This window comes from Oenanthe melanoleuca, chromosome 8 (assembly GCF_029582105.1).
Source record: "Oenanthe melanoleuca isolate GR-GAL-2019-014 chromosome 8, OMel1.0, whole genome shotgun sequence".
In the NCBI taxonomy this organism is placed as follows: domain Eukaryota; kingdom Metazoa; phylum Chordata; class Aves; order Passeriformes; family Muscicapidae; genus Oenanthe; species Oenanthe melanoleuca.
Window position 1 is genome coordinate 100219 of NC_079342.1, and position 23365 is coordinate 123583.

At 42.5% G+C, this 23365-nt stretch overlaps 2 protein-coding genes across 2 annotated transcripts in view; one reads left to right on the forward strand and one right to left on the reverse strand.

The window, feature by feature from the left end:
- SLC44A5 (solute carrier family 44 member 5) overlaps nucleotides 1–7787 on the forward strand; it is a 62357-nt gene extending 54570 nt beyond the window's left edge. Inside the window, exons 19-22 of the mRNA XM_056497651.1 lie at nucleotides 214–284; nucleotides 1174–1262; nucleotides 1877–1961; nucleotides 2930–7787. Of these exons, the coding sequence (XP_056353626.1) occupies nucleotides 214–284; nucleotides 1174–1262; nucleotides 1877–1961; nucleotides 2930–3045 (361 nt within the window). The 3' untranslated portion in view covers nucleotides 3046–7787. The remainder of the gene's footprint in view (nucleotides 1–213; nucleotides 285–1173; nucleotides 1263–1876; nucleotides 1962–2929) is intronic.
- A 4681-nt stretch (nucleotides 7788–12468) lies between these two features.
- LHX8 (LIM homeobox 8) lies at nucleotides 12469–22835 on the reverse strand. Its single transcript, XM_056497697.1, has 8 exons — nucleotides 22651–22835; nucleotides 22362–22520; nucleotides 19663–19784; nucleotides 17785–18005; nucleotides 17146–17249; nucleotides 15024–15119; nucleotides 13761–13944; nucleotides 12469–13064 (listed from the first exon to the last, which is right to left on the reverse strand). Exons 1-8 carry the CDS (start codon nucleotides 22729–22731, stop codon nucleotides 12988–12990), a joined length of 1044 nt encoding a protein of 347 aa, XP_056353672.1. The 5' UTR covers nucleotides 22732–22835; the 3' UTR covers nucleotides 12469–12987.
- Between the last annotated feature and the right edge of the window lie 530 nt (nucleotides 22836–23365).

Consider the following 23365-nt stretch of genomic DNA (forward strand, 5'->3'; position numbering starts at 1 on the left):
CCTTAACAAAGGCTCAGTGCTTTTTTCCTGCTTAGATGATGCTGTAGCAACGCCCATCTCAGCACTGCCTGTCTGTGCTGCTGTGTTGTCAGCCTGTACAACCAGCAGAAGACAGCTTCTGGTCATGTTTTGCAATTATCCGTGGATTTAAGGAGAAAGAATAAAAATGTTGGGTTTGTGATGATTATGTATCATTTGTCCTTTGCTGAACAGGGTTGCAGTTCTCGACAAAGTTACAGACTTCCTTCTGTTTCTGGGGAAAATCCTTGTTGCTGGTGGTGTAGGTAAGCTGGTTGGTTTTTTCTCTAAATTGTATGCTCTATTTTCTGGTACCCACAAGCATGCCTGCCATATTCCTATATGTTTAGTTAGCAGCTGGAGGTTCTCATTAGTCTGACTATTTGGAAATCTGTTTCTGTGTTTCTAGGATTTGCTAGATTGAACTAAAACCTTTTTTCTTTTTTTCCCCCTTTTCTCCCCCTTGCCCATCACCTGGTTTGCCTTGACAGTATCTTTTCCTTAATTGCTTTTACAGCTCTTGAATGTGTGGCTGGTGCAAGGACTTGTACAGCCACAGCATCGTAGTTGAATCAGACCAAATTCATGTCCAGTAAGTCAGCCACAGTCAGTTCTCCTTTTGCAAGAACTGAACAAAATTGCAGACAAGGTTTTCTGTGACAGAAAAGTGATTTTCTATTTTTTTAAATGAAGCACTTTTAGAAATTCAGGTTGGCAGTGTTCTGTTGTGGTTTGGTTTTTCCAAATTGTTTCAAAACAGTTTCAAAAAGCTATTTTACAAATAACTGCATTTTGCATTCTGTATACTTGCAAAGTTAACTAATTATATTTTAGTCAAAAGTAAAGCTAGTATCAAGAGCTGATCTAAAGTATTTTGTCATCACTGTAGAATTACATTATTTATTAATTTTGCTGTTAAGTTCAGTAGAATGGTGAAACAAAATAACTCATTAAAGTCTTTCCAGGCCCATTTATATCTTTATGGTAATTGATTAATATGCATACCTCTTCTGTTAGATAATTAGTACAGAAGAATGTATTGTTTACAAGCTTTTATTGAAACCAGCCTTGGATCTGTTGTCTGTCTTATCCATTCTTTAGATTCTTGGAAATCAGAGCTAGCAAGGAATCACTAACTGCCTGTGCTTCTTGCAGGTGTTCTTGCATTCTTTTTCTTCACACACAGAATACCAGTCTTTGCACAGGAAGTGCCAACACTAAATTACTACTGGGTGCCATTGTTGGTAAGGCAACCATTTAATCTCCTGAATGCTTGGGGCAGTTGGAGGTTCAGGCTACTCAGGGCATGTTCTGCTGACAGCTTCTCTGGTCCACTCAAGGGAGGACTGAGCTGCTGCACTCCAGTCCCTGGGATCCTTCTGGCAGAAGTGGCACTGCACTGACTCTGAATCCTCAGAAAAATTGGGTTTCACATCTCCTCAGGCTTCCAAGACAGCAAGGCACTGATGGCAGTATGGCTTCTAAGGGAAGGGAGGGGATGCAATGCATCTCTTTCTCCTTTTGTAGCCCCCCCAACCCCTTAAGCTTCAGAACATTGCTAGGCTGAGTGGTTCTTGAAGGAGTTCAGAATATTCTTGGCAGATATTCTCCTCTGAGGTTGAAATAGTTCCAGTTTGGAACTATTTCCAGCTGGAAAACTAGAAGCTAGTGCATGTTAGAATGCAGTGCCTTGAACCTGTGATCCCTGTCCACAGCAGTAGTAACCTTTAGCAGAAATACAGAGCTGACATTAAATTCTTCTAAATCTGCTTAGCAGAGCAGGCTTCTGACCTGTGTTAATACTACCACAGTGGTGCTGAAGGAAATTTGGGAGTTTATTGTGGTTTGTTTTTTGTAGACAGTCATCATTGGCTCCTACCTAGTTGCACACGGGTTCTTCAGCGTCTATGCAATGTGTGTTGACACGCTCTTCCTCTGCTTTTGTAAGTACTGTGTTTTCTTTCAGTCATACCTGCAATTCATGGAAGGAGGCCTAGAAAAATTAGCAGCTTCTTCTTTTCATATTGGCTCTGTGATATGGTCATTTACTTTGTTATTTACAATGAACTGGACTATAGCAAGTTTGTTGGTGCACTCAAAAACCAAAATATTTTCTTGTTAGTTTATTCCAGAGACATATGGTATGTGTTGCCATGGAGATCTATTAAGATTTGCCTCCTCTAGCTTCTCTGGCTGCTCCTTACAGCTCAGGCTCTGGGTTTGGCTCTGCAGATCCAGCTGTCTGCCTCTTCAGGGTTGCAGTCACAATGACTGTGCTTCAGTGACCCTCCCTCCCAGCTGTCCACTGGTGTGTAACTGTTCCCTGGTCTGTCACTGCTGCATGGCACCAGCTGGGCTGAGCCCTGACTGGTGATTGAGTCATGACCTTCTGCAGGGAAAAAAGTAATGTCTGCCTTGCTGTTTTAAATTCATATTCTGTTCTGCTTCCCATGCTCCCATTAAGTAATGAACAATAGATCAGATAGAATATTATTCGTCCACAGCAACAAGTTTTCAAATGAACTTTATTTTAGGCAGTGAAAAATGGTCCAGTTTTAGAAAGTGCTTGGTTCCATGGCTGTCTTTCTGACACATTTTCTAGCAAGAGGTTTCCAAGATGCCAGAGTTCAGTGGAGGAATGTCAGTGTCTGAAAATTTCCAGCTATACTGCCAAACCAAAGACCTGGAGAATAAAAAGAATATATTGCTATAGTTAAAAAATAGCAAGATATTTGTGTCTCTGCATCATGTAAACACTCTTGTGGTCTAAGAAAATAGAAATTTTATAATGTCCGTCATCAACTTAATAATAAAGCTAAATTACCTTGATTGAGTTTCTTTTGCTGTTGGTTTGTTTCTTTTACTGTGTGTGGTTGTACTGTTTTCTTTTCTGACTGGTTTTGCTTTTCAGGTGAAGACCTGGAAAGAAATGATGGATCTACAGCAAAACCCTACTTCATGTCAGCTAGCCTCCACCGAATTCTAGGGAAGAAGAAACTAAGCCCTAAGAAGTCAGTGGAATCATGAATGCTAAACCTCAACATCAAAAAGTGTTTTCTAAGCAAAACGTGTATAAAGTAGGCAAAAGTAAAACCTGTAAATGATGCTTTTGGTTAATGGGTGATTCTTTTTTCCTTTTGCTTATATAAAAAAAAAAAAAAAAGAGCAACATTGGTAATGTTTATCTAGTTTAAATGCTTAAACTAACAGCTGTGAAAACATGGCCACATTTTAGTTTATAGAGTGCCTATGAAAAGCAAAATGTAAATTTGAAACTTTTATAAGTGTATAATGATGTTTTAATAACTTTTGTAATACAAGTTGCTGCCTTAGATGACAGCAGTTTTGATATAATGTTTCTTCTTATAAGTGTATATTTGTAAAAGAAATTCAGGCAATTTTTAAAAGCACTAATGTATAACCTAATTAGCCATAAAAAAGATAGTTTGAGACTCTAGTTAATGAGGAGATGGTACTAAATTTGTAAATATGGTGCTATGATTGTATTTTTTGTACAAGCTATTTCACGGCTATTTAAACTGTGATTATACATGCATTAATGATTCCCTAAACTAAAAAATGTAGTGATATTTTAATCACATCCACAATTGCATCTTTTAAGACATGATGGTACCCTGCAGGTCCCAAAGAAGGTAATCAGAAAAGACTTTAGTTGATACTGCTTAAAGTGAAGTTTTCTGGGAGTTGTGCCTAAAAGATGATATAACTGAGAGAAGGTCCCACTGCAGCTGGAGTGATTTGTGGTTCACACAAATGAGGTTTCATCTGGTACAAGATGGTGAATGTATAGTTTTTAGCTGATGTCTAAGAGAGATGCACATGTGTTAGTATCCCCCTATCTCTGGCAAGTCTCTGATTGCATTCTGTGTTACAAGAAAGTTGATCCTCACTGAAAGCAAAACTAAATGCAGTCTCTTTTTCATTGAAAGTCTTTGCTCTGTGTATGTGCACAAGGAGTTCCATTGACCCTGCCTGGCTTAGGAGGGCTCCTCCCAAGACACTGGAGTGACTGTGCAGGTGCCCAGGGCCAGGGCTGTGCCTCCTGCACGTGGTCCCAGTGGCTCCCGGTGGCTCACACAGTAAGGCACTGGGACCCCAAACTCAAGTCTTCTCATGGAACAGGATGAATTATTCAATTACTGAGAGATGCTCCAGAAGATTTAGTTTGCTTTTTGATTGTTAAATTTGCCCAGTCATTAGTATGAAGTCATTGATAGACCTGCTGGTAGAAAGCACATTAACATTTGGTGTGGTTTATGACCCTCCCAGAGGTGGAACTGTCACTGCTCTGCTGATGGAAAAAGTCTTAACACTGGGGAGTTTCTCAAGTCTGTTACTGCCAAGGCTGAGCTAAAAAGATTTTAATTTATTAATTTATTAGCCTCCTGGGTGAGCCAAGGGTTCAGGCATACTGAGACCTGCCCCTAGTTTTCATGCATTCCAGTATACTGAAAAGTTATTCCACTACAGTCCACTTTCCAGGAGTGGCATGTGCCATACATTTGCCAGTTCTGTGATGGGAGGTCAGCACCTGGAAATACTTTGCTAACCCTAGAAGTCCACTGATGTCACAAAAAGAAATACAAATTCTTTTCCTAATGACTTGAAGCCAAGTTTCTGGGGAAACTGACCATCCACATCCCAATGGGATTTTACTCTCTAACTTGCTCTCTTTCTAACTTTGCTCTCTGGTTTGTGTTGGCTGTGGTCACTGCAAAGGCAGTGACACTGTCCTTCATGCCATGGATCTGGGGTCATGTTGATGCACAAGTGACCACCATCCACATGCTTGCAGTCGTGGCCATGGCAAGATCTTGAAATTCAGTGACCTGAGGTGCAAGTGGGAGTGTCCTTGTAAGCTTTCTCTGTGGTGCAGTGGTGGTGGAGCCTTTTCCCTGAAGCAAAAATGAGGGATTCAGTTTAAGACTCAAAGAAGGTAAAATAAAGGCATACAGCTCCAAATGTAGCTACTGACTGTAGGCACCTTTCAATTTCAGTAACCCCTCCTGAGATACCCTAGATACACTTGACTTTTGGAAAGGACTGAGAATCCCACCTTTGGGAAAAAAAAAAAAGGACTTTTGAGGGATGAAGTTTTTCATTATCATCATAATCATCATCATCATCATCATCATCATCATCATCATCATCATCATTCCTTTCTCATTATGTACATGGCATGGATTACACCCCCCCCTCATAATTCTAATATTTTCTGAAAATTAAGTCAGTAACTTTTGGGGGTATGTGTAACCATTCTGTGATTAAAAAAGCTGTTGGTGTCATTACAATCCATATTCCAAAGCTTTTTTTTTTTTTTTTTTTTTTTAATACTACTGATTAATTTTCAGCTAAAGAAACTGCATTACATAATCTATATTTCTACTGGACTTGAGTGTCTTACTGGGAGCTCAACTGAAAAAGCATATTTCTGAATATAGCTTGTTTTTTTAATCATATGAATGTAACCAGAGTTCACTAGGAATAAAACATAACAGAAATAGTATACAGTTATTTGATTAGAAAACTTTTGTAACAAACCTATGCATTTACTAAAGTAATTTCTAAAAGTGAAAGTTTTAAATTGTATTATTATTTATATATGGTAAAAAAATATATATGGATAAATTTGCTCCTCTCACTATTTTGTGAAAGTATTTAGAATGTAACTGATCATCTTTTCTGAGAAGAAAATTTAAAAGCCATTATCTTATGATGTAATTATGAGAACTGTGAAAATACAAAGCAATATCATGTAGATTTTGTAATTAATAAATTCAATAAGTAAGTAGTAATTATTTAATATTAAAATTGGCTTTATAAAAATAATTTGCTAATAATTACTAAGTCAAAATTAATGAAAATGTTTACTTGGGAAAGATTCACCTAAGATGTTACAAGGCTATCTTATTATAATGGTTACTAATTAGTCCTGTGGGCCAGAGTCTGCAGATGTGCACCACAGTGGAGGTACTGATATTGACATTTATGGATTTGGACTTTGACTTTGTTGCTTGGTTTAGTATAAAATCCAGAATTCCGGGGTGGAGCAGGTCAGACGTGCTGTGCTCGGTGCCCACAGGCTCCCGGGGCTCCTGCTCCCAGGGAGGAGCTGGGAAAAGCCCGTGGGGCTGAGGAAAGACCCTTTTGCATGAGCAGAAAAAAAAAGAACATTGTCAAGATCAGGAACAAGCAGAATGTAGAAACCAAGGCAGTAGAATGCACCTGCTATCACTTCCATGAAATCGCCTTTGTTTAGTTTGGTTTGGAGTCACTGTCTCTCCCTACAAATTACTGAATGGCTTTCATTTACATGTTTTATACCAAAGTTTTAATGTCAAGCCTTCAAATTTTGTAAAAAATAAACCAAAAACCAAAAAACAAACCCAGCAAAACAAACAAACAAATAACCCCATGGAAACTAAACACAGAAACGAGAAGATAGGATAACTTCTTCTGCTGAGGTGTTTTTTTTTTCCAAACAGTATTCAGCAGATGATTCTTGGGTGGTCCAAGAATGCTGAGTATTCTTTTAAATGTTAGAATTTAATGAAATATTTTACTATTGCATGTTCTGCTGTAGAACAAGAAAAATATTTTAGTGGATGCAACGTCAGGCTGATTCTGGAATAGTCAGGAAGTGTTCTTCCACAAATAGGCTGTCAGAGAAGTGATTGTGAGGAATAAACTGACTGGTTTTTGGGTAACCCAGAATGTCTCCCTTTGACCAGTTGCTCAGCCTGGACAGCTGTGTCCTTGCAGACAAAGTGCCTTACTGGCTGTTACTTTACCTGGCTTACATTTTGAAATTCATTTATATCATGTAGACTACAAAACAGAAAAGGCTGGAGAGGAAAACAAACATTTTATTTCAAATTGACTAACAGAAAAACTGTAGCGAGGATGTCGGATGTGTTTGCACTGTGTGATGCAGCATCCATCACTTCCCTGTTGCTATTGTCAGATTAGGAAAGTTGATGGTGTGGTCTGGAAGAAAACATGACAATAGTGTTGCAAGACTGTTCCATTTTTTTACAGATTTTTTTTAAATAGCTTTAATTTGTGGTATAGTGGACTTCTGAGTAGGGCCCGTTCTGCTTTCTTTACAATGATCATGTGTGTTGTACCTATGTAACTGTGGTAGAACTGGGCTCTTGCTACTTACAACAGAAGGAGTAAAGCTGAAAATTACATATATATTACTGTAATATATCTATCTGCCTGTTTATAAGCATTAAGATCCTTCTCCATTTCAAGACTGATAATTTCCTACTCTGGAACTGTTTTATAAATTGTTCTAAATTTTTTTAACTTTTGATACAGGCAATGATTTTTGGGGTAGTATGTAATTTGTACTTCACTGTAAGCAATTAGAAAATGAGTGTTTCTTCATGTTCAAGTAACACTAGTGCTACTAATATTAAAATTGTCTGTTACTCTATGCTACAAAATGTCTACATGCATGTGTTCCAAATAATGAATTTTAAAACCATAAAAATGGCTCTTTGAGGTTTAAGAAATGAGAGGTAGGTTACTGTTTCATTAATATGATTCTTAAGATTGTATTGTTTTGCTGAAACCGAATTAACACGAGAATGGTGATTTGAGCTCTAAACCCTGTTTGCTTCTGCTATGCAGAAATATAATCCCATTGTTTAAATATCTTTGATAACGGAAGAGCTTAATTTTGTTGTTACTTCACCGTTTTACAGTTCTTGGGGATTGTTCTAATAAAAATTTCGATGTAAGCCGGAGTGCGTTCTGCGGGACCCGGCACGCTGCGGAGCGCGGCAGCGGCGGGGCGGGCACGGCGCGGTTCGGTTCGGTTCGATTCGGTACCACAGGGCACGGCGCGGTTCGGTTCGGTACCACAGGGCACGGTTCGGTACAGGCACAGCGTGGTTCGGTACCGGTGGGGCACAGTTTGGCACCGGTGGGGCACGGTTCGGTACCACAGGGTGCGGTTCGGTACCACAGGGTGCAGTTCGGTACCACGGGGCACAGTTCGGTACCGCAGGGCACAATTCGATACCCCGGGGTGCAGTTCGGTACCACAGGGCACAGTTCGGTACCGCAGGGCACAGTTCAGTACTGGCCGGGCACAGTTCCGTACCACAGGGCACAGTTCGGTACCACGGGGTGTGGTTCGGTACCATGGGGTGCGGTTCGGTACCGCGGGGAAGATCCCTTCCAACCCAGAATATTCTGTGATTCAATGAAAGCAAATGCTCATGGAGAGGAGAGTGACGCAGCCCGGGAGATTCCGGTGTGGCCAGTCCCGTCCAACCCGACAGTGAGCGGTGAGCCACAGGAGGGACCTTCAGAGGAACATTGCGGCTTCCCGAGCCAGGCCGGCTGCTGGGCTGACTGAGGCCACCCCACACGGGACCAGGTACGTCACAGTGGCTCAGAAGGGATCAAAGACACTTCTGGAGTATGGAAAATCTCCATGAAACCATACTTGCTTTTGTTTACCTTTTATTTGTTTTGGGTTTTTTTCTTTTTAACATTTAATCAGATGCAAATAAAACCTGCATGCTTTTTGTACTGTAAAGCTTTGCTGTAAAGCTCAATTTTTTTTCTTTCATGCCAGAAGGTAAAAACAGCAGTAAAGCATTGTGTAGGTTAAAGAACATTTTTTGAGTTCAAGTGATCATGTATAGCCATTCAGGATGTAACATAGTGCACCCAGACACTGGAAGGTACAATTGCAATATAGAAGTTACTTTAAGGGGATTCTGGAGCATAAAGGACCTTTACTATGTGTCTCATATATATGTTGTTATTTTGATTAAAATCTGGATGTTTTTTATTTCTTAAACTAACATCAGTATCTCCCGTTAACACGTGCAGCCTGTTGGAACTGACTGCAGCTATTAGTTATGTTGTCCTCCTTCAGAAAACATCATGTTTACTAACAAAATTGCTTTCTTGCCTCTTTTAAAATTTGTTTTCAGGCTGATGTGTTTCTTCTCTCACATGGTTTTCTTGCTAGTCACATTACATTTAAATCTAATGTTGGCTGCAGACCACAGAAACTTTAATCCACAACCAGATCAATTCAAAGCCTATCTGGATCTTTTTCTCACGTACCAGTCTGCTCTGCAGTCTTTTCTGGGGATCCTATTTTGCAGTTTTTTCTCTTTGGTTAGCCAAGAGCAATGCCGTGCTGCGCAGGTCTCCCTGCAGCCCTGGAGCAGTGACCCACGACACCACCTGATGGAACACAGGGCTGCTCGTTTGCAGGAGCAGGTTGGTTTGGGAAGCACCGTGCTTGGAGCACCCTGCCCATGGGGGTGTCCTCCTGGCTCTGCTGCTCAGGGAGAGGGAAGAGCAGGCTGTCATTGTGCTGCAGTTACAGCACCACAGTAACAGCGGTGGTGTGCTCTGACCGAAATTTCTGCTAAAGAATGAAATGGTAACATAACTGGCCTGTTACAGTCAAACAGACTTTGGTCATAAATATGGGATGAAAATATTTCTGGTTTTGTCTCAGCCAGCATCTGATGCGTACCATCTTTGTGGTTGGACTTTGCAGATGAATGTTGCTTTTGGTGCATTTTCTGCAAAAACCTGGCATGTTCCTTTGCAAATCCACACATCTGCAGATGGCTTGGAGAAGGAAAGGATTGTTTTATACAGAGCTTCATAATGTAGTTTCTGGTTGCCATCATTTTCAACACATCTGACCAACTCAATTTCCTGTCTTGAATCAACTTTCATTTCATTAAGTCCCAGGTTCTCATTTCTGTTGGTCTGGCTGGGCTCTGCGGGCAATCTGTTTTAATTTTGGAGTCTGAAAGAGGCTAAGTTTGGAAAAGAATCAAAGTCCTCCCAGGAGAAGGGTCTGTACTTATTTTACTCCAAATGATAATGTCAAAAGGGTTTTGTAGTTTTTATTTTACTTTCTGCTTTAGTTTATAAAGTTCACTTTCTTATAGAAATACTGACAGTTTGAACAGTCATTACATTGGTATGTTTAAACTCACAAGTGGGTTGTTTTTGTGAGAATGCTAACAATGTTCCAAAACAGATTAACAAGTCATAGTGTAACAGTCAGCTGCAGTGGTTCTGGGTCGCCAGGGCTTTAAAAAATTGTTGAACTCCTTGTGAGCTTTATATTAGTAGCTCTTATATTGCAGTTGCAACTCTTTCTGAACTGATGTTGTGATAAACCTGCACTGGCACATTGGACTGTATCAATGGAGCATGTGCGAGCATCTCAGCCAATACCCAGTCTCCTGCCCAAATTCCTGCAGAGACACTGGAGATCAAAGTGCAAAAAGGTAACATTTTTATGCATTTAACTATGCATAACATAGATACACGCTCCTTTGATCTTAAAATCATAGTTTGGCTAAGTGCCTGGATCCACATTATAGGAATGTTGGTAATTCTGCTGGTATTTTCTGAAAATAGTAAGAAAAAGTAGCTGCTAGTGATTCCTGTGTTCAGCATATTTCAGCTTACATAATGTTTCAATGATATTTTTATGATTAACTTTCTTGTATGACCTGCTAACTTGTATTAAAAAAACTCAAGTGTTTTCCTGTGTGATTCTTTTTTTTAATACAGTAGCTATCTTAAAAATGCAATGGCCTAATTTTAAAACAAGAAACATGCAAATTTTTTATATACAGCATACTGTTACTTGTCCTAAGTTTCCCTTGTTTTGGTGATAACCTTTGTTCTTGGCAAGCTTGGAGCAGGAGACATCTTTCTCCCGTGAGATTAACTCAGGAAATAATATTGGTGCAGTTTGTGATGGCAGCTGTTTTCTCATTCAGGAAGGGGATTGGTTTCTGTTGCAGTATGGCAGAGTTTTAAAAAACTCTCTCAGCCCAACACCAGCTGCTGCCAGGTCTGGCAAAGGAAGACTCGAAGCCCAGGCACTCTGCTGCAGTCTCCTATTTTCCCAGCCCCACCCATCTGCTCAGACACTCAAAAGTGGCAGAGGAGGAAGCTCCTGCTGCCTACGTTCATAGGGGAAGAGGTAAATTGCTCCCCCTATACTTTAACCCTTTTCTCACCCTGAAGCTGAACAGAAAGAGGTGTTCATAAATAAGCTTAAACTTGCTTTTGTTTTGGGCAACCCAAAGCGACTCAGTTCTTCAAATAAGAGTGAGTAATTGCTTTTCTTTAAAGGGGCTCAATTACCAATTTACATTAACATCTAAATTAGCGTTGTTTATCATTTAACTGGTAAAACTTCAGCATATCAAACAAATGAGCAAAAACTAGTTTGTCTACTGCTACCCATGCACTGTGGCTGCATGCAGATATTTGGAGCTAGCTTAGGCACTGAAAATATCGTTTGGAATTCAGTGTTCTACCCAGGGCATTTAACTTGGAAGCTGTGCATGCTCAAATAAAAAGTAAGGTCAGTCAAGTTCCAGCACAGCCCCCATCTTGAGTGTTTTGAGGAAAAAAAAGGCATAAAATGGGTAATAAAAGCCTGGATAAACCACTGTGCCAGTGAGATTGCTTTGGCTACTCATATTAGCTCAGACATCTGTAAACAGCACTTATAACAGTGCCAGCATTTAACTTATAGAACTTAATTCAGAGCTTGCCCTCAAAGTTCTGCTCACAAGTCTTCAACAGAGAACACTACCTTTTCCAAATTGAAGGGGTTTGACCAGCACTGTTAAGGAGTTTCACAGCAGACACTAATGCATAGTTGGAAGAGAAAAAAAGGGATATGGACACAAACACCCTTACAAAGTAGGTTTCCTTCTGATGCAAATAAAGTTTTAGTGAACAAGGGGGAATCTAACTCTTAAAGCATTGAAGGAAACTAACCTCTGAAGACAAAAATCAGCTGAATTTACAGTAACTTCTGTGCTTCAAATTGGTGTATCAAAACATGCTCTACTAATAAGTCCTAGCACCTTAGCAGCTTTAAACACCCAGTAGACTGTAGTGCATTTGACTGAATTCCAGCCATTGTTCATGTGCAGTTTGATACTGGTCAGTTAAAATGCCAAACTAAAAGTTACTTTTGAAAAGCAGACTGGTTAAGTATTGCCTCCTATTTTATCGCCCTGCTTAACAAAATCACAAGATAAAAAACACAGAAGAAAACAAAAGCTGAAGTAAGAAAAATTCAAAATGTTAAAGCAGATGCGACTTCAGGCTCTCCACTTACCAAGTCAGAGTTTAAACTGTCCTGCACGTCCCCAGTTTCCCTCTTACCAGGTGCACCCTCACGAGCAGCACTGTACCCACTTGTATATCAATATTTGGAGCATTTCAAGACCCATCCAAGTCCATTAAATGATTTTTACTATCAATGGAAATAGACATGAGCCCTCCTGAAGACTTCAGTGTAATGTTCCTCAGTATACCAGGGACCTTCTTCTCTTAAAACTGAAGACTCAAGCACTTGACAAATTATTACAGTTCAGCCATAGACACAGCAACATTCTTGCTTGGCATGCTACAGCAGAAACTTTATTCAGTTATTTCTGAAAATATTTGCAACCAAAATTTATTTTTGTAAACTCACAGAAATAAGCTTTAACATATAGGCTGTAGACAACTCAAATACAGGTAATACTTTTAGCAATAACTTACAGATACAAACTAATGATAAACTACAATTTCACAAAGAATTGTAAACATTTTGCACAATTGTCAGTCCTTTCTTTTAGGCAAAGTGCTCTTTTGATGACAAATAAATTAACACACACATAACTAGAGTGGACTACTTCCAGACTATACAAAAAGGTGTTTAATAAGGCTTGTAAACAATGGAATAGTTACTTAGGCAGAATCCATAAAAGTGTCTTGCAGGCTAAATAGACGTACATACCTGGGCAAAAATTATCTTGAAAATGCTTTGGGCGTTAAATAAAAAGTTAACATTAATATCTTTCCAATTATATTTTCAATACACTATGACTTAAGGTTACATCTTTAATAGTTCCAATCCCTGATGAAAAGGAATTAGGTGTGACTTAGTGGCAGTTGTGTCATTGAATGGGGTAGCAAAGGCTGAAGTCCAAGAGCTGTAGGTGAATGAGCTACAAAAACAGAAACATTTACCAGTCAGCTTCACTGAAAGAAGCAAAAGATAAGTCAGTAAATTCCAGCGGGTAGTGGCAGTTCACTGCCCCAGCCCTGCAGCGTGTTGTTTTTCCTAACCCAGCCCCTGTGCTCCTCCACCCACAGCACCACTGCTCTGGAGGAAAACAAGCTCATGTGGCTCAGCCTGGTTCTCCCAAAACTGCCACAGTCCCTCCCAAACAAACAGGAGCCAAAGCTGTTGACCTGCTGGGTCATAAGATAACCAAAGACTGAAGCACTTTTGGCCACCAGGCTCTCCCCCTCCCTCCCCTTGTATGTCACTGCAAGGGAAGCTGAAGCTCTCAGAGAATTTGCTGGGTTGAGTGCACTCACAGTCCATGGGATAAAAGCTAGGGAGCAGGTGGCAAACAGTTTTCATTAAAAGTATGTATTACTAAAATATGTGAAGTAGATATTTAAATCAGGATTTTTTTTATTCTTGTTTTAATGGTCTAAAAAGCACAAATGGCTGTCTTCATACTCAGATCTTCAGCCATGCTATTGCAGTGAAGGTGCAATATTAATGAGGTGTAGAGAGCATGTATGGTGTTGATATACCCATTAGGTTTCTTTAATCAGAACTGGGTAAACTGTTCTTGCTACAGCTGAAAATGTTTTTATGAGGAGAAAGAGAGCAAAGCTGTTGTACCTACCATCCATGTAGCTATGCAGAGCAGTGAGCATAGTGCCATCCTGGGGGACGTATGCAGAGTATGCCATTTCCTCTAACATGGGTGGAGACAACCTGGAGGGCTGAACTGCTGTCACAGGAGCAGTAGATGAATGATTAGGACTAACGTGTTTCTTATGGCGTGCTCTGCAGTTCTGAAACCACACCTGAAGAGAAGGGAAGCATATCAATCGATCACATGTCATCAACCCATCACATTGACAGATTACATTCAATACCAGCACAACAACAACCTTATCTTAGGCTGAGTTTGCATTGTTAATTGGGCCTTTGACAATGCTGACAGTCCAAATGGAGAAATACCCATTCTAAACCTACCATTATATATATATATATATATATATTTTCTATAATACCATTCTATAGTCAGGAATGCATCTTTAGTAGCCAGCAGCCCACCAAGGACAGGAACAGGCACAGTGAGGGCTGGGCCAGTGCCCCCCCAGGCCCAGCAGCATCACCTGCAGCCCCACCCAGCACATCCCAGACACAATCCTCTCCCTGCCTGGAACTACTGACAGCAAAGCATATTTTTCATATGCTACCTGCTTGCCTTTTCACATGGAAAAGCACACAAGTTTCCTTATTTTTTAAGGACTGATTGCAGCAGCCAGATACCTCATTTCTGTAGAAACACTCTGTCAATCTTCCAGGCTAAAATGAGCCAAGGCAACTCAAAATTTATTTTTATTTATATTAATGTATAAATATTTAACTTGTATTATATTTTTAAAATCATATTTACATATAAAAATGCATCAATGTCTCTGCTGAGAGACATCGTCAAGCAAAGATTCCAAGTTTGTGTTTCAGTTTTGGTTGGCATGTGCATACATTTTAACTCTGCTCCCTAGAATAATATCCTAGATATTCACTTGCTCCTAATGTCATACCACAACACACTTTCAAAAAGAATTCAGGTCTTAGGAATATACTACAATAGTCAGAAATACATATTTGGAATAACTTAGTGCCAATTTCTATGCTGTTTAGGCTGAGATGTTTCTTCCTGGAACAGTTAATCCTCCACAAAGTGCAAGAGGAATGCAGCAAGTTTTCCAAATTATGATGCTTGTTCTAGGCCTATTCCTGACTAAGGATGTTGTCTGAAGTTAAAAAGGATTAAGATCTTTTCCCACATTAGAATAATCTCAGAGAAAATTGTGACCGAGCATTTCCAATGGACGAGTACCAGACTGTGAGCCAAGGAACTTCACACTGTTACCTGTATAACACGCCTGCTCAAGCCTGTTCTTTCTGCCAGTTTCTGAAGTGTTTGTGCATCTGGATTGTTGTCCTGAGCAAACTGTGCTTGCATAACCTGAAAAGGCAAGATAGGAGATTGCAGGAGCATTTATGTTGAAAGACTAGATGTCTTCTCAGACTACTCCTTGCCTGTCTTCAGGAAACTGGGATTTTTTTGTGATCATTAGTCTTTAGAGCATACTCAATACATAAAAAACAAACAAACAAACAAACAAAAAAAAGAAACCACCAAAGAACAACCCCAAAGCTGAAGTACAAGTCCTTGCTATGCTAGACTGAGCTATGACATTTACCAGAAATTGAAGAAATGGAATCAGCTTGGCACTAATAAAAGCTGGAAGAGGTCCTCTGTAAGATTGCATTAAAAGAACTCTAGAAGAAAACTTACTGCAAAGCAACTCAGATATGCTCAATAAACAGCTACAGTAGCAGAACACAGCATAAAAAAGGCAGGAGTCATGATCCAGCACTGTGAACTTGTCAATCACTCTCTGCATCATACATTTATGGAGTAACTGATCTTTCCTCTCCATGGAGGATGCTTGGATGCTCTGTGCTTCCTTTGCCTTTCACCAACCCAAGAAACAGAAGCTCCACCTTGGCTGACCTGACCTTTTTGATGATTTGGTTACTCATCTTTGGACAGAAAATTGAAGTCAGCACTTGTCTTCAGGAAATAAATTACCCCGTTTTTGAGGAAGTAAATGTCCATTTGGCCTGCATACTGAGGACTTTCACAGGCTTTAAGGATTTGCCCTGTTCATGAAAGGGCTTCATGGATTTCTGCAGGGTATCTTCAGCAATTTCAAAGAATTATTTTCTCTTTTGGATTTCTGACCCACCAAACTTTTCCTGGCTTCATCTTTGAAGATTCAGGCTGCTACTTACCATATTCAGAAACTATTTACATCTGCAATTTTTCATAGAATCACAGACTGGTTTGGGTTGGATGGAACCTTAGAGCAGCCTGGTGGAAAGTACCGAGGGCAACAAGCAGACAGAAAGTATCATTAAATAACAAGATGCCAAAGACCTCAAACACCTGCTGAAGTATGCTACAATCTACTTTAAGCAGGGAAGAAGGGAAGCTGGAAGTTTCAATGGCAGCAGCTAGGAAGAAGCCCTGAATACAGCTCCCATCTCCCTTTCAGCTTCCACTGGGGAGAAAAGTTCCCTTTTGCAGAAGTTCAGGCTCCATGCCCAGAGCCCTGTGCACCTGGCTGGATTATGTGCCTGGGGTGTGTTAACACCACTTTGTCTCCAGTCATGACTGTAACAGGAACCCAAGCTTCGAACAACCCCTTCTCTTTAACACCTCACGTGTTATTACACCTCAACATGAGTTTCTCAACTGCTTTCACTATGGATAAGATGACAGGCCAACAAAACAGAACTCACACTGTGACCAGAAATTCCAATTCCTGTTAAACTCAAGGCAAGGATGTACAACCAGGATTAAGTAGAAAGTCACATCTTCCTTCTCACTACAAGTTAAAACCTCTAAATCTTGTCTCCCATCCCCTCTTTCATTGGAAGCTGGCCCTATCTTCATGTTTTTCCCTAGAAAGCTAATTTAAGTGAAGTGGTTATGTAGAGTTTGAAATAGCTCTGGACTGTCTCAATAGGAGTTAACCCTTGTCAAGGCAACAAAAAGACAAGAAGTCTGGAAAGCAGAAGAGATGCATTACAACAATTCCAACATCCATCCTATTAATATCTTGAAGTCACATACAGTAACCCATCTTTAGTACAACTATTCACATTACATAATCTAAAAACTATTTTGTCTTTATTGTGTTTAGTGATGTAAATGGCTGATTAAATAGATTTCATCAAGCAATCAAAATAGAACCACTTTTTGTTTCCACTCTTCAGAATTACAATCTGCCCCAGGGAAATAAAAACCTTGAGGAGTACTATTTCATGTTAAACTTCCAGAAACATGCTGTGTCTTGATAGTTTATGAAATAATTTAAAGCATTCAAGCTTTTCTTTCCCCCGTATGTATAAAATTTTCTGTTGGTTCAGCACCCATGCCCTGCATAAACCTGACCTACACAAGTTTTTAGCACTGTCTCTACCTGGAGCTGATCTGCTGTGAAGCTGGTCCGAGCTCTTTTTGCTGGTTTTGGGTGATTAACATCTTGTTCCGTTAGTAATGCTCCTTCCACACTAATCCCATTACCTGAAACATTGAAAAGAAAACACCACCTTCTAAACATTCACAATGATGTAAGTCAGACAGTAACCAACAGCAGCTGGTCTGCTGCATTTCAGCTTTAAAAAAACCATGTTCTATTCGAAGTTAAATTGATCTAGCACCACAAAACATTATGCCCTAAACAACTCCCTTGCAAGTGAAGGAAGAAATAAATCTAACATGATATTTTAAAAACAGGATATGCTGTTGCTGTCTTGTCTTTAGGATACAAAAGAATTTCTACAGATTAAAACAAAAAAACAAAAAAAAAAACAAAAACAAACAAACAAACAAAAAAAAACAAACCACCACAACAACCCACTCCCAGAAGCAACAAAACCAAAACAAACAAAATCCCCCAAATGTGAAATAATTTACCATTATTTTGCTTCAAGAACCTGTGCTTCCAGTCTTAGCAAAAGCTAAGCAAATATCTCTCTGAAAGGAAAATGAAGTAAACCCCAACAATTTAATTAAACCTGAACCACCAGCATAGCTCTTAACACAAGCAGTGCATTACCATTTTCAACTTCTCTTTTCAGGTTGTCCAACATGCAGTCGTAATGGACTCTGCAGAGGACTTTCTCCTCAACCAGAGCGAACTCCTCTCCCGTGGAGAGCTGTCTCTTGCAGGAGAAGCAGGCGAAGCACGCCAGGTGATAGACATTGCCCTTGGCCCGCCGCACCCAGTCCGTGGAGTGGATGTGTCGCCCGCAGCGCGAGCAGCGTGTGCCGTACCGCCTGCAAGAGAACGGCACCGGCCATGGCACCGGGCACGGGGCACGGCACCGGCCATGGCACCGGGCACGGCACCGGGCACGGCACCGGCCATCGCACCGGGCACGGCACCGGCCATCGCACCGGGCACGGCACCGGCCATCGCACCGGGCACGGCACCGGCCATCGCACCGGGCCACCCTGGGCATTGTACCGGGCAACCCCCGGGAATCGCACCGAGCACGGCACCGGGCAACCCCCGGGCACTGCACTCCCGGGGCACGGCACCCCGCCACCCCGGGAGCTGCACCGGGCACGGTACCCCCGGGACACCCCGGGAATCGTACCGGGAACTACACCGGGCAACCCCGGGAATGGCCCGCGGGCACCGGGCTGCGGCAGCGCGGCTGAAACTCAAGCCCTGACATTGAAGATTAAAAAAAAAAAAAAAAAAAAAGGCAAATCGGCAAGTTTCCATATGATAGCTTAAGGGAAGGCACTACTGAAATACAGAGGCTAGTATTTTTTAACTGCAACATGAATTCATAGCTCCTCATCATTCCTTTTATAATGATAATTACTGTTAAAAGCTGGAAGATAGAAACAACAGATTGTTCACAACTCTTTCAATTTTTCAAATGTATTCCACATTACTCAAGTGGTAGTCTGAGCTAACATATTTAGCTACGTTACCCCTTTACTAATCTTCCAGCATCTTCAGCAGAAGGGGGGAAACCTTCATAGTTATTTCCCCAATTCGCATCACATTATGATTTTTAAGTAAACTAAAAAAAATATATCTGAATTTACATTATTACACTAGAAAATTTTTCTTTGAAAAGGAAACTAGCCACCAAAATATGTTGATTGTTTAGATAAGAATTTGTCCTGAAGATCATTGCAGACCCAATTTTTTCTCAAATCCCACAAAATTCAGTTTTTCCAGAAGTATACAGCACTCAGCTTTCCCCCTCCCACTCTGTGTCAAACTTGACTAGCTGGATGCAATCGGTTCACTGCCCAGCTGAGAATCCCAGAAACAGTTTGGTCTAGCAATCCGACTAGAGAAGTACCAGCAACAATACTTGCTGCTTTCTGGATCCAAGGCATTGCATCCAGAGCACTACATTGACAACACAAACAATATCCTTCATCGCAAGATTATAATGTAATTTTGAAAGAATCACATTCTAAATCAAACTGATGATAGAAAGGTACATCTGCTGAAAGCTTCTTTTAGATATGATGGGTTTTATTCTGGATTGATTTTGCAGCTCCTTGTGATGCCTTAAGCCCCACAGCAGTGAAGCACTACTCCAAACAGATCATCTCAAGTTTACATTGCATCCTCAGCCAGCATTTCCCAAGGACGATTCCTTGCACATACAATGGCTTTGCAACCGTGGCAAGGACTGGGACTTTTTCCCCTCAGTGCATACACAAGTAATGGTATAAATACAGCAGCTGTGCACACCAGGGGAAGGGCAGACGGGAGACTTAGCAGGCACATTACACAGACTTAGGGCTCCCTCCTGAAGAAAAGTCAGAGCTTAAACTGTTGAATATAAACCTAACAAATGAAAAAGGAAGAGCCTCAAGTGAATTTCAGTTGTGGCTGCTGTGAAAAGTTACAAGCAAGTATAAAAAGTTATCTGATAAATTACATCCCTGGATGATATACCTGAAATAATCGAGTTTGCAGAAGATATCTTTATCTTTGATGTAGCAGCTGGTGTGCCTTCCCAGGGATGTCCTGCAAACGCTACATGAAAGGCAGCGCACGTGCCAGCAGAGGTCATTTACCTGCAAAAACCCAACAAAAAATACCCCTCAATACTTGTGCTACCAAGATGGCATTCTGTATTTACAAACACTGCTTTTTTTCCAGAAATGGTCAGAAATTTTGATTCACAGAAAAATGATCTTGAACGCAAAACATTTTCTTTACAGAACTGCTTGCATATTGAAGGTTAATTAATCTGATTCAGGTCTTCAAAATAAGCTTTCTTTGGTTTGTAATTAAAAACAGTAGAAGAGGCAGCAAGAGATACAAGTTCCATGCAGGTATTTCGTGCCCAGTTCTGTTCTGATAGCATTAGAGTAAGAGAGCAAGTTTTGGCCTTATGTGACCTTGGGAAGACAACTAACTGACAATTGCCTATTTCCTAGTCTGCATAAATTCCTGCCTAACAAAAAAACCAAACATTGCAAAGTTCTTTAAAATTTTAAAACATGTATTGAAGGGAAAAAATAAGCCTGTCAGATAGAAACACACCACAAACCACTCCTCCATTTGCCACGTTTCTGTAAAAGCAAAATTGGTGAATAGCATCCTAGTTTCAAAACAGCAGCAGGTGTTTTAATAGTGCATTTGACATTTCTTTAATATGTCCACAGCAAAACTAAACCTAGTCACAGAATGCAGTGGAAATCAGCATTTTTGAAAACCTACATATAATTTTGGGGCATATAAAATAAATAAAATTAAAGCAATTATTTTAATTTCTGCTTTCCTATAAAAGAAAATCTTAATTGTGCAAACATTGTGAATCACCTAAATAAATAATTTGAAAACCCAAGACTCCCAGTGACCACAAAAATTAAGTAATAACCCTCTGGATAATCCCATACTGTACAGGAGGAATTCTGAAAACCAATGATGAAGTATAAATTTTTTTCCCCACTGAACCAATTACTAATCTCATACCAAACAGCCCATATATTACCTATGGGAAAGCAGATTTGAGGTAACCCAGGACATGCCTTTCATCAGAGCACGGCCAGACAAACCACAGAGAAGGCAAGGCGTGGACTGCAACACTCCTGCTGGGATCCCCCATTTCAGTCAGTTATTCCTCAGGCTGCAATATTGCAGTTTGCCCAACGCTTTCCTAACCCTTATCCTTGTTGGCAAGCGCCTTCCCATATGCTGACAAGTTTACACCACAATATATGAAGCTGTTGACAGCAGATGAGAGCTGTCACCAAACCCTCCCAACCATCCATTAGGACGAGCAGAGGGGCAGCGCTGAGCCAGACTGAGCCTGCCCTCCACAGTCCTGCCGCGCCAAGGCTCCCCGGGCCTCGCCAAGCCCCGGCACGACGTGAGCTGGCATCGCGGCCAGCGAGAGCCCGCCGCCCCTCCTGCGGAGATCAGCGCTCTTCCAGGGGGGAACAGCAGCAGCCCCCGCCCCGTCCCGTTTGGGGCCGTTTGTCCGTGCTCCTGCTCGTCCATCGACAGGGCTGAAACGGAAAGGTGTGCTGATGCTGGACAGTAGCACACCGGCATCAATTCCTCTCTGCCTACACAAAGCAGTAACAGCTAGCTTGAACTCAAGGCTAAATAGTTTAGAAGTCTTCTGCTCCAAGTCCCGTTATCCTGGGTGTTCAAATAGGAGACAGCAGCGATCAGTAAACCATAAACGAGCTTCCAAAACGTCACGGGAGCTAACAGAACTGAAATTGAGTTCGAGTCAGTTCTGTCGCTGGTCCACCCGTTCTGTGCCAGCCCAGGCCACTGCAAAGGGGACGGGGTCTCCGGATCCAGGGGTGCGTGGCAGTAGACATTTTCCTTGGACCTCCTCACCTCAACCAAGACCTAAGCAGATGATTTAGTAACACCAGTTATGCTTCCAGGGCTGTCAGCCACTATCACTTTGCAAGTACGCAACTTTGTTTGAGGCTGATGGAACCGACCGACTTCTGCCATGATTGTTACTCTCACTTTTGTAAGGAAAGACGGAAAAAAATCTGAATAATTATAACGGCTCTAATACAAAAGGCAAATAAACTCCCCACACCCCTCCCTCTCCCTGCAGTAACGCTTCATGTTTAAAGCCACTTGGTTTTGTTTGCTTGTATTCAAATTATCTTACTCGGTCCTGATTGCTAAGACAAGAGAACTGCTCCGAGAGCCGGCAGCTCGTTTCTTTCAGATGTGCTAGTTGACCACCTTTCGCAGAAATAACTTATTTCCACGTTTCTCAAGAGGCACTCCTGGCTTTGAGACTCACGACGTTCTCCCCGGACCTACTTCAGTGCAATGCAGGTCGCTCCGCCGCCGGTGCCGCCCGTTCCCATTCCCGTCCCCGCTTCTCCCGGCGCAAGCAGCATCACCCGAAACACCGACAGCAGCCCGGGCTCCTCTCCGGCCCGAATACCGCCAACAAACCGCCGCGGAGGCTCCGCACCGCCCGGGGAGGGCCGAGCCCAGGATGAGGTGGCTGGAGGGCTGCACCCTCCGGTCCCACCGGGCCGGCTCCCCGAGGCTCTCCGGGCACTGCCCGCGGCCCGGGCGGGCTCTCCGCGAACGGGCCGCCCTCCGCCTCAGCGGTGAGGGAAGCAGCCAGGCGAAGGGGGCTCCGGCTCGGGCGCCCTTACCTTGAGTAGGTACTTGTCCACAATCTCCAGGCCGCAGCTGCTGCACACGCACTTGCCGGGGGCGCAGCCCGGGCCCGAGGCCATGGACCGCGGCGATGAGGAGGGCGACAGGGCAGCGGAGGAAGAGCAGGAGTCCTCGTCAGCCGCTGCGGGGCTGGCCTGCGGGAGCGCGGGGAGAGGCGGTCAGCGCCCGGCCGCGCCAGGAGCCTCCCGGGCCCGGCCCGCCCCACCGACACCTGCGGGTCCCGCCGGAGCCGCCGAGCTGTGCGCCGCCCCCCCGCCCGCACACCTTCTCCGTCGGGCCGCCGAGCGCGGGCAGGTCCTTGTCCTCCAGCCTGCAGACGAACATCGGGTCGCTCTTCCAATACATGGCCCTACCCTAGCACATACCAGCCCTAGGCGGGCGGCGAGCCGGCTCCGGGGACCCCGCGCCGCTCTCTGCTCTCAGCGCCTGCAGGAAAAAAGTTTTGTTTTCAAGTGGGTGGACCTGCCCCGCTGGCCTCACCTCCTGCACAGAACCCGCCTTCCAGAGCGGCGGGGCCGTTACCTCCACCAGCGAGCCCGTGTGGGCTTAGTGAGGGGAGGAGGCACGGAAACCCCCCAACCCCAACAACAACAACAACAAAAAAAGCAACCCCCCCCGCCCCGAGAACCCCCTCATTTGTCACATCTTTTGCCACAGATTTCCCCCACCACTCCAGTCTAAGCACTCGTTCCAGTTACACCTCCCTATGAGCGGAGAAAACAAACACGGAGGAAAGCGAGAGCCCGTGTGACGAGAGGATTTTCCCACACTCCTGAATCCCAAAGCCCAAGAGAATGCTGTAACTCAAACTCACAGCTCCTACGCCCATCTCACTACCTCACCTGCTGCTTGCACCTCTGAAATCCCGTAATAAAACCTTTCTCATTAGCTAAAATAGAAGGACCTGAGCTGCGGGAGTTCCTCCGGCTCTCAGCTCCCACAGGTGCTGCTGGTTAACACCGGTATCCCGGTGGCACCA

Coding starts and splice junctions, on each gene's coding strand:
- LHX8 (XM_056497697.1), bottom strand. CDS start 22,731: ATGTATTGGAAGAGCGACCCGATGTTCGTCTGCAGGCTGGAGGACAAG. Junction 18,006..19,662: donor TGCAAACTCGATTATTTCAG/GTATATCATCCA, acceptor GTTCTCTTGCAG/GCGGTACGGCACACGCTGCT. Junction 13,065..13,760: donor TCTGCATAGCTACATGGATG/GTAGGTACAACA, acceptor CTGTTTTTGTAG/CTCATTCACCTACAGCTCTT.